At 39.4% G+C, this 16,807-nt stretch overlaps 1 protein-coding gene across 3 annotated transcripts in view; it reads right to left on the bottom strand.

The window, feature by feature from the left end:
• The window catches only part of def8 (differentially expressed in FDCP 8 homolog), a 150,223-nt gene extending 135,715 nt beyond the window's left edge, over positions 1 to 14,508 (bottom strand). The window contains exons 1-12 of one of the 3 annotated variants that reach the window (XM_071907969.2): positions 14,385 to 14,508; positions 13,037 to 13,159; positions 10,279 to 10,376; positions 9,969 to 10,118; positions 6,963 to 7,104; positions 6,424 to 6,588; positions 5,276 to 5,403; positions 5,008 to 5,121; positions 4,463 to 4,543; positions 2,473 to 2,613; positions 2,136 to 2,245; positions 50 to 1,999 (exon numbers count right to left, since the gene is read on the bottom strand). In XM_071907969.2, coding sequence (XP_071764070.1) covers positions 1,906 to 1,999; positions 2,136 to 2,245; positions 2,473 to 2,613; positions 4,463 to 4,543; positions 5,008 to 5,121; positions 5,276 to 5,403; positions 6,424 to 6,588; positions 6,963 to 7,104; positions 9,969 to 10,118; positions 10,279 to 10,376; positions 13,037 to 13,145 — 1,332 coding nt within the window. In that variant the 5' untranslated portion in view covers positions 13,146 to 13,159; positions 14,385 to 14,508 and the 3' untranslated portion in view covers positions 50 to 1,905. Of the gene's footprint in view, positions 1 to 49; positions 2,246 to 2,472; positions 2,614 to 4,462; positions 4,544 to 5,007; positions 5,122 to 5,275; positions 5,404 to 6,423; positions 6,589 to 6,962; positions 7,105 to 9,968; positions 10,119 to 10,278; positions 10,377 to 13,036; positions 13,160 to 14,384 lie in introns of those variants that run through there. The other 2 variants (XR_013505057.1, XM_078285344.1) reach the window with 2 other exon arrangements.
• Positions 14,509 to 16,807: the final 2,299 nt, after the last annotated feature.

The following is a 16,807-nucleotide window of genomic DNA, read 5'->3' as shown; positions in this document are numbered from 1 at the left end:
CAACCCACCCATGTCTGCTGATCATTAATTTAACACACTACAACCATAATGTACCTCATTACTTTATTCATGCACTACTTCACATGATTTTACAATTATCATAGGCTATGGTTTTCACCAACACCAACTTGTAGGCTATGTATGTCCATTAGTCAGAGAAAAAACAATAACCATTATATCATGCTGAAAGAAAACACAGCCAAAATTATTTTAAAACAAATAATTTTAAGTCAACATTTGCAGTTTTGTAATTTCTGAAAAAAAAGTGCTACACTTGGAGACTTGAAATCATAATGCGATGGTAAGTGTATTAAGACTTTTGGATAAAACATATTAGTACATGTATATAAAGTTGTAGCTTACAATCTTGGCCACACCATGTAAACTTAAGATATGGTTCATGAGTGTATGTTCACTTTCATTTGTCCGTTTGCTACACAGTGCACTAAACCTATCTGCATTAAACATACATCAAACTGTATGAAATGAGGTCAGTTTTGAAAAAAAATAAAAAAAATAAAAATAAAGGCAAACTTTTGTTCTTCTTTCCTTACATACATTTAACTTCCCAATTCCCATTCTTGGTCAGTTAAAGCAATATTTCTCATTAGTAGAACATAATTTTTTTTCAGATGCGTACCTTGAGAGTATCTCTAGCAATACAGCTATTTATTTTTCAACTCATGTTACTGATGACTGTAAACACACAAACTTGCTTGCTGAAAACAGTTACAGACCATAAAAAATACTTTTTTCTTGTACTACAATGTCAAAATAAGTGGTGATCACTATTGATATCCAGGGTAATAATAGGGTCAAATAGGAAGTATAGGCTACATGTTAAGGTGCAAATGGTCTGTTGAATTGAAATATTGCTTTAAGGCCTGGAAGTGAGTGTCTGTTTTCTTAAAGACCCCATGAGATGGAAAACAGACATCAATTCATGGCCCTGAAAGGAAATATGGGCAGGTTACATGAGTTGAAGGCTGGGGTGGTCACTGCGTTATTGACCGTGCAAAATATCCAATAGTAGAACTGATTACGGAATGTGGGAGAAGGCAATGAAAAAGAAGCTATACTGAATATGATTATGGTCAAGAAAGACTTGATCCCACACTTATAACCTACTGGAACGTCCTGTTTCTTAATTGTACTAACGTTTGGTAAAGGCAAACTGATGGGATTGATTATGCTAACTGGGAAACGGGCCTCTAGTGCAACACCTCAAAGATGCTTGGAGATGTCAATCAAAATGTTGCCCCTCAAGTGCAAGATCAATGACTTCATAGCACGTTTACAGGATAAAAAACAAACAAAAACAAAATTGCAGCTGTTTTGAAGATACATTTTTGATTAATATAATTTTGTTAATTTCTTTGGAGTAAGTTATAATTCTTGAAAACTCAAAACTCATTTTTAATTTATGGCGACCGTAAAGGTTAAGATTTAGCAAGGTTGGCAGTATAGGTCAGTTGAGGCTTTTCATGGCTATTATCAACTCCTGCATGCAAAAAGACCTACTGGTAAGCTGGCTTCTCTTTATAGGGCATTTATATTTATTTAGTAAATTTATACAGACAGATGCTGACACACACACACGCACACATACACACGCGCACACACACAAAACAGTGCTCACAGCCAATCTCGGAGAATGAATTAAAAACTTAGATAAAAAATATATATATTTATATTTTTTCAGATGGGCCTCTAAGTACCCTGCTTCATTATGTAGTGCACAGGAAGAAAGACACCATAAACATCCACACAAAACAACACAAAGGCCGAGACGAAAAGCTAATAACACTTGTATCTGACTTTCTTGATAGAGTAGAATACAACATCAGGCAAAGTGCAACATCCAGTAGTAGTCACAGTAACATCAGGCGGAGTCTGCTCCAGGGTTTAAGCATCTTTCACATCCGACGGCTCGTCTTGCTTGCGCTCCGTCATTCGGGCACATCGCGGACAAGTTGTGGAGTTGTCATAGTAACAATCTCTAAACAGACGCACAGTTGCCAACAACTTCTGTTACATATACTGTACAAGAATGTCCATTCTGGTAATGTGTTGTTTTTAATTTTAAATATGTGTGGTACTGAACGTAATCTATAAATAAGTTGGTGGTGACAAACCTGTGGAAGACAGCAGAGCAGTCGTGGCACACTGAAGTGTGGCTGTCAAAAGGGAACAGGATGTCTCCCTCCTTACACAGCTCACACACAAACCCTTTGGCCTGACAACGCTACACACACACACATACACACATGCACAGAATGGGACAGAAAATCAGAGTTTCAGAGAGGAGACACAATCTCTAGTCCTTAAGCAAAATATACAGTAGTATCCTCAGTATAACATCCCAATATAAGAACACAGTGAGTTAAGAGTGTTTAAGAGTACAAACGCAGGCATTAAGCTTGCTGTAAAAGAGAGTTCATAGTATTGTGCTTTATGAATGACAAAGCTCACCTCACAGTCTAGTTTGATGTGCTTAGCAAATGTGGTGTGGATCTCTGTAAGGGAGCAGCTGAGTCTTCCACTGGAGATGTCAATCAGATCCTGTAGTGAGTACATGTCGTCGTTCTCCACAAAGTGCTGGCGATCATGGAGCTGCGGCATACAAATGCAATGGGGAAATTGTTAATTAAAGCTTGTTATTGCATCATGAAAGAGTGTGTGACCTGCTGCATATTGTGAGAACAGGCACCTACAGTATGTATCATCACTGGACCATCTGTTAGCCAAATTTGTGTCTCCTAATAACTGGTATTTCAAGCAAGCATAAGTATTGTGATGGTGTTTGATTAGATAGGGGTTCGAAAGCCTTTTCAGTCGCAGCACTTATATGACTATTAAAAAGTTTAGTCCCTGATCCTTTCATGAGACCAGGGTTCATGAAGACATATTGCTTCTCTTATCACATATTGCTTCTCTTGTCACATCACCAGAAGTAATCCTGTGAACCATTCTGGGTTTAAAAACAAGAGCATCTGGTATTATTCTAATATCTTAGCTCATATTTACAGCTCAGGAAGAGAACCAAGATGTTACCTTACTTGTTTCATGTTTCTGTGACACTATGGTTATATATGTAAAAAAATATATATACCGTACAAGCACTGACTAAGTTTAAAGTACAGGAACACAATATTCATATTTTTGCCTTTACTTTCACTTTGTAAGATTAACTCATTTACAGGGAATGAACAAAACAATGGAAAAGACAATATGAAAAAGGACTTTTAAGTAACTAAATCACAATTACAAAGGCAGCTTCACAGGCGACTCTTATTAGGTTCAGTTCCAATTAGCGGTATGTGTGCACAATGCCAATAAGTGCTGTCAGTGAGCTTCAACTTGCGACCATTGTTCCTCTTTGCCGATGCAGTTTGTTTGGCAGATGTCATGATTTTCCCTTGACACATTAAATAATTTTGCAAGACTTGTACATTGCAACTTGCACATCAACATTTGTTAAAGTGCACAAAGATTTGCAAAAATACACCCAAATATGTGAACTGATTTTCACAAATGATTTAAAATTTGTAGTTTTATCTCAATATTTGTGAATGTGTAAAAAAGATCTGTTGTTGCACATCAACTTTTACACACAAAAATAAATTCTACATGTGCCTTGCTGTTGATAAGTGCAACGCTACATACAAAACAACATCTACAGTATGGAATTTTGACAGACTTTTGATGCTCCCATGGGATCAGCCAGTGGGGAAGAAGGATTTTACTTCCTTTTTCACCATCCAATCAGAGAGCGGTGTTGTCTGAGCAAAGAACATGGCTGCTGGTTCTTGGAATTTGGCTTGTGGGTTTTTATCATTCTTGAAAATGAGTTGGAAAAGTGAAAACCATCTCATTTTCCCATTTATGAATACAAATGTCATCTCTCTATAATCACTCTACAAATTTTCAGCAACTATAAGCGGTATAAGAGAACAGTTTTTTTTTAGTAGATGTTATAAACTATACATTTTATTTACATTACATTACAATAAATGTTTGTTAAAAACTCTCTCTGTCTCAGCAGGCCATAGCCAATCATAGACAATCACATTGACTCAAACTCTGCAGCCAGAAATCTAAGCGTGCTGGAAATTATAGTAACTTCATTCAGATATGCAAGACTACAGTTTTTACAAAACATTTGTGAAAATCAGGTTACCTATTTGGGTCTATGTTTGCAAATCTTTTTTACACCTTCACAAAAGTTGATGAACAAGTTGGCAAGTACAAGTTTTGAAATATCTGAGGCCAAATTATGAAACAGATTTGAGCTGATACTGAACAGGATAGTTGCTAATGCACATCCACATGGGGGCGCTGTTGTAGCAAATAGTGAACATAAGGCTTAACCAAAGAAAGATCATGCTACTGTAGATCAGACTGTGATTGCACCATCCCAAATCATTTTAATTTGCAGTAGATACTGTAAAGAGCTGCTGACCTGCAGTAGTAGCCGAGCCTCCATGGCCTCCTTACAGGTAATAAAATAGGGCTTCATCAACAGGATATCTTGACGAAGCTTCTGTAAGTGGGGCACCCACACACAAAGACACACACACACACACACACACACTCTGCCATCAGTCTCAACCTATGTGCATATGTGCAGAGATGGGTATCAGTGCCGACAGGTTATTTCCCCTCTGAGTGGAGCATGTGCTTGCAGTCGCTCTATAAAAAAGTTGATTGGTTTCCACTTCATTAGTCTCTAATGACAATACAAAATCTAATAACAGTGCAAAAGTGCTGGGCTGGGCTGGGCTGGGCTGGGCTGGGCTGAATGAAGAAAACAATTGTAGCGGAATACAAACAACGAAAGAAAAAAAAAGGTTAAATGATGAAATTATTTTGGTGGGGGCTCAGGGGGAAATGGTGAAAACACTACATGTGGATTGTAATTTGTCTACACAGAACATTTTCTTTTCAGACGCTACAGTTTCTTATAGCATCTATACTACTGCCTCAAAAAAACATGAAGCTACCCACCCTAATCTCCACAAGTTCCTCCACAAAGTTGAACAGCAGCGGGTTGATCTCTTTCAGCTTCAGTACAGGTCGTGACATCATCAGGGCCAGGTAACGCATCGAGGAGCGGCAAACCTGACAAGGAGACACACTGTCAGAACACAGACTGGCTGCATACGCACGCATGAAGGCACACAACTGACAGGAAATGTCTTAGATCGATATATGAAAGATGATGGGATGATTTTACGTGTTGAGTTCAGAGCATAAGTGTGGCAGGCCGGGGTACCTTGCGCGGTTCAAACTCCCAGTTGTGGATGACCCGTGCCGGGACGATGGCGGTGTCGTTCCAGTGGCATGTGCTGCAGTAATACTGGCCTGTGTAGTCACACTGCCTGGCCTCACTAGGGACGCCCCCTAAAGATAATAAAATGGTACAGTACAGTCAAATTATAAAACAAAAGATCAAACACATGATCACAACATCACCCTAGATTAAAGATGCAGTAAATAAATTACTTAACCTTCTCTACTATGTGATACAAAGCTATCTAAAGCAAAAAGTCCCTGAAAATGATGTCAAAAGAGTCAGTACACACAAAATGTTTGTAGCACTCATTCACAGGCTCCTTCTTGATGGGCTGTAAAGTCAGCCCGTTTATAATTGTGTGCATATGCCAATCAGCTGAGTCATATATCCAAATGCAACTTGCACGTCAATGGTCAAAATGTAATGCTAAGCTCAAATTTAGTCAGCTGAAATTACATATTGCTACAAGATCTTCTGTTTCCCTATTTTAGCCTGCCTCAGGAAGCAGAGAAATATCAAAAACGGTCCAGCAATATGCTCCATCATTCCCCTAACATTTTAATTTGGATTGAGAAAATTCCTGAAGCTAGAAGCAAGGAAAGGAACCGCTTTTATTAACCCCAATGACTTTCTGGACGAGACACGCCTACACAGAATTCAAAACACCATGATCATGGGTAGGTGTTGCACAAAATACTGGTGGAATACATAATACTGCAGAAGTTTAAAAAAGATAGGGATGTAGAGAGGAGGAGATGGATGGACAAGGAAAGGAAGAAAATAAATAGAGGGGCTTTAAGCACAAAATTGGTCTAACTGTATTAACTCCAAAAACACTATACAGCAAATTTAGATATATGAACTTCAGTGTCTTTCAAAGGCATGAAATATAGTGTCTCACACAGTATCTTTACAAAGTCCATATTTTGGTCATTTTATAAGGCAGAATGAAAGACTATGCACATAAATATGGCTTAAGATGGTCAGTCAACTATGTTTAACGGTCCAACAAAATAATCCAGTGTATTTGAACGTATCACACATATATGACACATACGTACATATTCTTGAACAGGTTCACCTTCCCTCCAAAACATCATCACCCAACACAGCGTGTCCACACTTACGCAGTGACACAGGTGTGCGACATTCTGCACAGCGGTAGTCTTGCCGGTCCAGTCCTATCTCAGGGCAGATGCTGAGCTCGTACTCCGACTGGTGGCTGACCTTCGACCTTACACAGGGCTTGGTGATCAGGTTCATACACTTGCTATGGCAACGGTAATAGCAACCTGAAACAAGAAAGGAAGAAGCATTTGCATTGACAAATTATTTTGTGCAGCGCCATTAACACTAGAATCACCACCACAACCCTGCCAAACTCACTGGTTTGGAGTCCAATGTTACAACTTACAACAGTGTTACCAAGTGCCTGCCTTCTGTCTATTTTGTGCCTTTTGTTGTTTTCTTTGTGACGGAAAAAAAACCTGCACATCACAGTATGAAAGCATCAATATGAAAAAGGTTTATAGTGTTGTATTACAAGAACAATGTGCAGGATCTTTTTTCATAGTTGTTTTCTTTATGACTTGCGTCTTTGACAATTTTCCCAGGAAGCAAAACTAATGTGCTGTATCAGACTGATACTGTGGATAGTGTGTCTCACCTGTGCAGGTGTACCAGGTCTGGATAAGGCCCCAGATGATAGTGCTACACTTGTCACAAGTCTGTTTCACGCTCTTGCTCTTTTCCTTAGAAAAGCGGTGCTCCAATAGGACTCTCAGATTAGGCTCGTCCTCTTCAGGATCCTGTGAAGGGACAAAGAGCAAAGCAAAATCAACAATATAGCCAACCATTTGTGTGTGAAAGTACAATCACAACTGTATGCAACAACATAATCTCAGAACAGCAACATAGTTACTGTACAGTTTAAATCCAGTTTCAAATCCATAGACTACTCCTCAAAATGTGCACAATGTCAATAAGTGTACATGGAGGCATAAACACCACTTCCTAGTCTTGCAATGTCTGGGAAGTGGTGTTTACGTCTCCATGTACGCCTATTGCTTTGATATCACAATAGGCAGAATAGGATGTATTTCCACCATAGCTGCAGTTTGTTTTCTTTTGTTTTGCTTCATATTTTGTCAATAATTGTTACCATGAATACCGTATTTCCTCTAATATTGGCCCGGGCCTTTATTTACCTCAACTGCAGAAGGTACCAGGCCTTTATTGGAAGCAGGCTTATATTAGAGACAGGCCTTTATTTCTAATTCCCTCTGTTTGATAAGTATATATGCTCATATTTTAGTACGAAGCTCCTTGTTTTCTGATCTGCTTCTGTTGGGGTACGTTAGGTAGCCGTTTTTTTGTTACTGCAATGCATTATGATAATTACGGTAATCGACGATGGCACGCTCCAGAGACTTCCGCCGGCCGAGCCATCTTGTGGCATTTGTACGTTACTACAAACTACAGTTACATGTATAACAGGCACCAGGAGTTTACCGGTATCCACCGTTGTTTGCATGTAAGCCGAAGCTAACTGAAGCTAACTGAACCTGGGCGCCGATGTGTTCCCGGTGATCCGGCCGAGATTTCAGCGGGGGTCCCGACGCCGATGCGTCACCGGGCGTCCGGGGCTTGGATCGGGAGGATCAATGCGGGCCGTGGGCGCGGTGGAGAGGACAGCAGCGGAGAGAGGAGACGGACACGGTCCAGCCATATACTAGGTTTTGACCTAGTCTTGTTTCCTTTGTTTTTTTCCCCGGCCTGTATTTGAGGCCGGCCTTTATTTGTTCGTGTCGACCACGGCCCCGGCCATTATCGGAGACCCGGCTTTTAATTGACTACAGGCCACTATTAGAGGAAATACGGTATGTAGCCTATGGACTGTGATCTGATATAGTCAGCACACTGCACCATCGCACCATTTATTTCTCTATTCCACTATGAAACTAGTCCAATAACAAGAACAATGAAAACAATTGACACATTTCTGTGCTAAATTAATGAATATTCAACACACAGCATTATTAATCTATAAACCTAGTGCAATAAGGATAACTGTGGAGCCCCCCAGGGGTCACCTGGTACAAAAAAAAATGATGCGGAAATCAGTGGGCATGGTTTTCTTACAATTTACTCCAAATGTGTGCGCATGGTTGACTAATCCGTGGGCACGGTTTAGTCAACCATGCGCACACATTTGTAATATCTATGTTGATAACATCAAAGAGGGACTTTTAGGCCTATATACAGTGAGCCAGAGCCATTACACACAGCTTGGCATACATATAGTGAGCTGTAATAGCCATTAGGCACGTAGACCATATGTGAACCATAACCATTGATTAATCACATCAGTAGGTCTAATTTATGATCCGATGTGCTTTGGTGACAATATGAAACCTATTTACTCCCTATAAATCATGCTTGTAGAAAAAGCATGTTAATTACATTTTATATGCAACTCTGTGGGCCGCTGTGGTGTCCCTGTTTGACGTTATAAATATACATATTACAAATCCGTGTGCACGGCCTACTAATCCGCGGGCATGGTTTAGGACTCCGTGCGCACTGATTACTAATTCGAGGGCACGGTTTACTAATACCCATATGGATTTCCACATCAATTACTTTTTTCTTACCAGGTGACCCCTGGGGAGCTCTGTAGAGAACAGCCAAAGCAATGCCACATTTTTATGCTGAATGACGATTGTAAATTGTGAAAGACAGGTCAGGTTCCGGTCTGTCAGTGCTGCTGGAGCGGCAGCTGTAACTGTCACTCCCGGTGTGCTCAGATATCGGAGTGCGCGCATAGCGGCGTTGTGTCTGGGATTTACCTCATGTGGAAGGAGCACTTTCTATCTGCTGGTTGAGCACAATTTGTCGCACCAAGTGTCAAACGGTTTCCCGTCTCCACCCGTTTATTCAATCCATACCTATCGCCGTTTGTTTTTTACTCCTCTCTCAGTGACGCGTGTATCTTCACCAGCTTTCATAAACTTCGTTTCCATATTTCAGCTGTGCTACACCACGGAATCGGCGCTACATTGTGATAGAAAGTAGCTTGCTGTTCATTGGATAAAAAAAAACTTGCTCGCATTCCATTGGTAAATGTAAAATATTGCTTTGCTTCGCTGAATATGATTGGATAAAACGCATCAAAAACAAAAACCCACGTGGAGTGAGTTTTTTTTGTTTTGTTTTTTGTCGAAAATAGTTTGTGAATCTAAAACGTCCATATGCCGGAAATCCAGCAACCTGACCGGAGGTCTTTAAGCCCTGTGTCCATATTCCTTCCAAGCTGTCCAAGTTCCTTTCTGAAGCATTAGACACACTTTACACCCCCCCCACCCGATCCCCCGTCTCTCTCTCACACACTCTCTCTCTCACACACAGTGCCATATTGCTTTGTATTAATGTTTTGTTAAAAATTACTCAAATACAAACCATTCCACCATTTTCCCCTCAATAATTCCTAACTCTGTAATAACATTTTTATCTGAAATTCTTTGTCTGTGCATTCCACAAAATGGACTAGTGAAATTAGTCAATTAAGAATTTCTTAAGCCCTTCTGTGTACAAAAGATTGCCCCACTGAGTCAACACCACAATATTTCACATCACGCTCTTCACAGTTCTCCATTCCCTCCTCAGCCCAAACCTTAAGCTCCTGCAGTTTGAGACGCAGGTGGATCAGTTTCACCACCGTGTCCTTCTGTCTCTCCGAGTGTTCAGGCAGCTCCAAGATCAGTCTCTTACACTCCTCTATGGCCAGCTTCAGCTGTTCGATGTCCGACGCCACAAACGAACCCTGTAACAGGAGAAACAAAACACAAGCATGTATAAACACAAATGTAAATGTTAAACCCGTATGGAGATGATATAAGCTCTCTCAGTTCTACAAATGACACTGTTTCATATACTGTGATGAATTATTTTGAGTTGACTTGAACTGCAGGAAAATTTCTTACCACAGGCCTGGAGAAGTGGTCCTCAGCTAGCCCGAGATCCATGGTCCGATCTGAGCTCTGGGTTCTGGTCTCAGAGGAGAACAGCTCAGGTCTTGACTCTAACAAGAGAGGAGCATAGCATAAAGCATTGTTCTCCCTGTAAGCATGCGTACTGCGCTCTGACAAGTGCACTCAGTCATGCATGCTAATTTCACACACATGACTGTGGTCACTGAAGGCGATTCCTTAACTCCGACCAATGGTTCAAGAGGTATCCAAGGGCAACAGCACAAAATGGACAACTGGAGTATTCACAGGTAATTGTAAAACTGTTTATCAGTTCTGGTAATGTGTAGCCAGGCCAGCTGACAAGGCAGAGGCCCACTGTCTTACTGAGGCACTAAAGGCTGCTGCTCACCTCGCTTTATAACCTTAAAATTTACATGTTCATAGTCCATATGTTACTCAACTGTTCATACAGTTTGCTTCTACTACACCAATTCCACTGTGTTGACATTCCTCTTCTGTATATACTGTATTCTTCAGTGTAAAAATGTGTTTTATTTGTGGTACTCTACATATCTATATGCGTGGTGTCTAACAATAGAATAAGCACATGCCTCAATCCACCAGAACAAGTGATATCTCTAATGTGATATCTCTAATGTAATTTGATGACAACAGAGTGAGTGATGCATCTTGCCAGTGAAATCTGACATCTACCAAATTAATTGAAAACTCTGACTGAACACATCCACTTCCTTGTTTGGGCGAACAACATTTTTGTTTGTGCATATGTGCAATTCCTCATGAAGATCATTAAGCTCCTCTGATTAGATTTTTCGAAATTAATACTTACATAATAGAATCATATAATGGAAATATTATTTGTTGTCACTGTTGCATAGTTTGTGCGGGATGCGTACTATAGAGTTATTATTAAATTCCACAGACTGGCACAACAGACTGGGACATGTACAACCTAGTGTTTTGATCTGTGAAAAAACATTGGCAGCAAAACAACATTTTTGATTAAAAGCAGAATTCAGAGATAAATATGCAATTACATGGAACTGGGAGGTATTGGAGGAAAAACTGAACTATGTTAATTGAATACTGGTGACAGGAAAAATGAACAGAAACTGATTTAAACACCATTGTAAACAGGAATAGGTGGGCTAGGTGCTCAAACACACAGAAATCTGACACTTGCCTCAAATAAAACTTGTACTGCATTATCATGTTTTGCCCAAGGTTTAGATTGAATGAGACAAAATTCAAACCTCCTAAATACCTGCAAAACTTTCCCAAAGCCAGAGTTTTACCTCCTCCATCTTTTACTCAAATTTAGTTCACTTCCAGTTAAGTTTGATAAATTGTCCTTTTGGAGGGTTTGTTTGCCTGTATGATAATATTAAGGAAAGTTCAACAAAATAAAAAAAATGGCCACACAATACAAATGACCAACCCAAATCTACAAGTCAAATAATATTTGTGATCAATTAACAATTAAAAAGGTACACGTCAGGACTTCTATGCATAAATGACATAAAATGAAGAAATGTAAAAACCTGATTAAATCCAAAACCTAGCAGAATAAAACTGAACAGTCCAACAAATGACACCAAAACTACAACACAAGGTGAGAAATCAGGCTAATCACAATTTCAATAAGTGCTTACTCGCCACCTTACTGAAACAAAGTGCAAACAAATGCTGTTATTGTTACCTGCGTACACCTCAGAACAAAACATGCTGAGTGAATATAACTTCTCAGTGGCAGCCAGAGAGAGGACACACAGCAGAAAACTGATGCACAGCAGTGAACTGAGCTCGGCTAAGTGTGGGTTGGGCCAGCCTGTCAAGATTATTGTAACCAAACAAAGACTTCTTTTAATTCCCATATCCTCAAATATAGGAAGCGTTTCCACAGCATCGTCTATACTCATGTTTCTCACTTCCTTTGGTTAAGCTACTTTCAACTTCCTTATCTTCCAGCTCAGAGTTATTCACACCACTTCAATATAGATGTTATAAGTGTATGAAGATTGGTCCTAGATCAGTTGAAAACAGAGCAGGCTATGAAAACATGAGAAGGGAATATATTTTTCAGAATCAGTTGTGACTTTCCCGTGAAATGAGGCAGACTTCCATTACATCTCAGCATCTACTGTACTCTCCTGGTTATTTCTTCATTGTGCTGTAAGAATTTGACACTGCAGGGGGTGCAGGTTCTGCAAATAAGCGAGTCTCAGCAAAGCACAATCCATGATCTCAGTAACCAGCTAGGACTGCCCCTTGCATGTCAGGGAGTTAGGTTGCTTAATTTAGGAATTTTACAATTTGGGACGCTTCTGTAATACCCAGCCCCCTGTGTCTTCATAAGTGGAGTCACGAGAGAGAACCATTACTTTGTGTCAAATACTTCAGGCTGGTTACACATGCCAGATCTTGGAGCTCTTGTGGTCCAATTGGTTATTCCTGTTGTATTGCTTGTCAGTGGATAAAAATGTTTTCCAGTGCGCTGTTGAAATGAACACTAACACAAGATACCTCATGTTTTTGCTCACTGCTGACATCAGCACTACTTCTGGGATGCATGACATAACTTCTGAACTGAGCCATATTTAATACTACACAAAATCCTAACTGTCTTGTATTGAGGAACTGTCTTTCGGCAAAGACAAAAATCCTTAATGGGATCCTAAAGTGAGGTCACATTTTACACTTAGGATGCCTCTGTCATGACTTGCCTGTAGGGAACTTCTGAAAAGCTCACCGTGCTGTGGGGGCGTCTTGCCCCCTTGGGGACCATCCTCTTCCTCTCCACGATCAAAGGGGTTGAGGCGGCTTTGGCGGAAAATGGCAAGTTTCTCATCATACTCCATTTCAATGGCTACATCTAGGCAAGAAAAATACATAACAGTCACACAGAGTTAGTTAATTTCTCTTCCTATGTGATTATGAATTGGGGCAGCTAGGAGGAGAAGTGAGTAAGGAGGCCGTCTTTAACTGGAAGGACGGTTGGCTTGGCTGTTGCTTATTGTGCAATATGTTCCCATTCAGATGGCAATTCATTTGTGAGGTTCATTAGGGATTAGGGAGTTGTTCTGTGAAATTAAATCTCAACTCAGGGTATATTATCAGTGCATTTATTTTGCCGCAAAATAAATGCACAAAATACATGGTTGAAAAGCATATAATAATTTTACATTTTCATTTTGCTGCTTTGGCTGCCTCTAAACATATCAGAGTTACTAAGCTTAAGCCCATTAGCCTGCTCTAATTCAATATGTGTTAGTTCTTATGGTTACTGAATAACCTCCTTTTCACCACAAAAAGCATTCACTTATTCATAACCATGATAAGGGGTGGAGTTTTCAAGAAAGATAGAGCTAACCAATGGAAACCACCAATGGAAAGTGGACTGCAACCTTATTCGATGTGAAGTAAACCATAAAATGAAGCCTCTACAGAACTCAATCCATTTGGTTCAATTTTACAACTTTTTTTAAGGTTGGGGTTTCCAACTACTCTGGCAGGTGACCCCATACTGAGGTCACAAAAACACTGTACTGTGTTTAGGAGGTAGCTATGCAAATTAAAAACACAGCATCCCTGTGGGCATCAGTCTGCTCTACTGAGATAGACGATGACAACTGTCGATAAGCTGCATGGCTGTTACAGTGCATCAAGTAATGGTCACATATTAGTCAGTTTAGTTTACAATATTAGCATTTTAATATCGGGGACATTACATGGGGTCCCGACCCCAAGGTTGAAAAAGCCTGAGAGTTACAACCATAGCACGGGGCCTCACTAACGTTAACGTTAATTAAAAACAATCAGTTAATTTAGTAAAAATAGGAGAGTCCTCTAATTACTTAATGAATCAGTGGAGTGGTAGGCTTGATTAAGTTTCAATGGTTTTAATACTAAAATTGTAGGATAATGTTAATTATCGATGACAGCGACTATGTTAGCACCATTAAAGGAGCAAAAATCAACACCGATGCATGCCAGCAGCTAATGCTAACTAGCTAGCTAGCAGTTTTAACTAGCGTCAATCTATTTTAGTGCTAACGTTTAGCTCACTGGCGTCAGCTGGACCTTATTTGGGAGCTTACCCCGTTGTCGGCCTTATTTATCACAAGGCAATGGGCATTCGTGCGTTAAAGCAGATATATTCTTGCCCAGTAATGGTCGACGGTTGTGGTAAAAGATGAACAGTTCTGCCCGTGTTATTGTGTCTGTCATCAGCAACATCACAAGGCAAGGAATGTAAAGCACCCCACAATTAAAAAAAATGCTATTTCCGGTCAGCGTTTTCAAAATAAAAGCCGTATTTCCAATCCAATAGCAATGAAATGCTAAGCGCAGCCTATTTGCGAATCTTCTCGTCAATAGCGTTAAACAAATTAAACAAAAAGTTGTTAAGTAAGATAGTAAACATAAAAACACTATTATAAATTAACGATATTTAAGCAAAAATATTTACAATAGGCCTAAAAGCAAAGGAAAAATATCAATGTATAATACTAATAACTTCCACGTTGTATACATGAACGTTGTGCATGAATACAAACAGAGGTAAAGTGGCATGAACCTATAAATAAGATGTGCAAAGTAATAGCAGTTGTGCAAAATGTTGGGTGAAATGGGTAATATTTGTATAATACGGTCATCTAATATAGTAGGTCTACAATTGGTAGTTACAAATATATAATGTAAATAATGTAAAAATCTGGATTAAGATAGATGTATAGCTATAGCATACATAAAATGTATGCAATACCAATATGCAGGATATATCTGTAGGGTATATGATAGCCTATAGATAGCCTATAGCATTGTATATACTATACAATATAATAATATGGTGTATGCAAATATATGGTTGGTATATAATATATAATATTTGAAGAGGAATCTGTTGTAAATGAAAACATAATTGTGTTTTTTTCTTGCCTAAAAAAAAATCGCATCTATTTATAGCTATATAGGCCTATGCAAGATGCAATGGTTGGTGCTTTTATTTTGACGGTACACTCGCCTTATATCCGGTCTTATTCTAGCTCTCTCTGGTGAACTTGACACACCATCACAAAAGCTAGTGTTGTGGTTTACCTCAGACAGGAAGACTGTCGAGGAGCGACATCTAGTGGAAGATCACATACCAAACCTACCGGTAACTCTTGTTTCGCATTGAAAGTAAAGGTCTTATTCGACACTCTATACTTGAATTAACCAATTAAAAAAATCCTGTTAGAAAACATTATTAAATTTATTGATGAGAGAGAGAAGCTTTAAAGATGACACTGTGATTCGTTATTTTATCCACTTCTTTTATTTGTATTTTGTAGAAACATAATTTCATACAACTGTGATATCATTATGATATGGGAGTTGATGTTATATTTTTGTACTATATTTTTCAATAAAGAACATTGGGAAAATGACATTGGGTGAACTGCATGTAGCCCATACGCATGTCAGAAAATCAGCTTTGAATTCAAATACCCAAAAGATGATTGAAATTTTCACCTGGTGAAATTATCATGACTGTTACATCATAATTGGGCATCTTAGAGTAGTATTGTTGTTACTGAAATTAAGTTATAACTTGAGTGACAAAATGTGCCACGGTGCTACAGAATTATGATATGTGTGTATGTAGCCTATATTTTATCACTGTGATATGTATTTTTATTTATATGGTGGATTTTCATTAATTTTGCATGTGTTTTTCTAATGTTATTGTTTTTATATTTTTATTATTGTATTAACACATGTTGAGTTTCCTTGTGCATGAAATGTGCTATCCAAATAAAGTTTGACTTGACTGAACTGTACATTGGCCTGTAGCAGTGACTTTGGGCTACTCGACGTTCCCAGCAGGCCTTTCCTGTAGCAGAGGGGAGTGAAGGCAAATAACTTAATTCAATACTGCTAATCTCTACAGTATGCATATGTGTGTGAGAGAAAGAGTGTGTTCTTATGTGGCTGTGTGTGTGTGTGTGTGTGTGTGTGCGTGTGTGCGTGTGTGTGTATGTGTGTGTGTGTGTGTGTGTGTGTGTGTGCGTGTGTGCGTGTGTGTGTATGTGTGTGTATGTGTGTGTGTGTGTGTGCAAGAGAGAGAGTGTGTTCTTGCGTGGCTGTGTGTTTGTGACAGACAGACAGAGAGATCTTGAGATATTTTGACAAAATTGGACAAAAGCAGTTCATCTTTACAATTACTTGTTCCATTCCCACTTTGAAAATCTCTGAGCTGTACTGTTTCTATTTTCTGAAGTCTGCTTGTTGGAAGTCTCAGCCAAGAGGCCAAGAGTCAAGTCAGCTTGGCTCTCGGCATCTTGGCCTCTATCTACTAAGCAAAGCTTTTCAAATTCCCTAAGCTGACTCAGCGGGAAGCATTATGTTCACGAAATGATGCTGGAGCAACATCTCCAGTGAGATATGAGACCATTAGTTAAATCGTGTGGCCTGATCACTTAATATTTCTTTGTCGTGATCAGTAAACTATGGGACACGTGCCTGCTAGTCAGCGACA

The sequence above is a fragment of the Centroberyx gerrardi genome, chromosome 1 (assembly GCF_048128805.1).
Source record: "Centroberyx gerrardi isolate f3 chromosome 1, fCenGer3.hap1.cur.20231027, whole genome shotgun sequence".
Classification (NCBI taxonomy): Eukaryota; Metazoa; Chordata; class Actinopteri; order Beryciformes; family Berycidae; genus Centroberyx; species Centroberyx gerrardi.
Note: the sequence above shows the minus strand (reverse complement) of the source record. Positions and strands in the feature narration are given on the sequence as shown.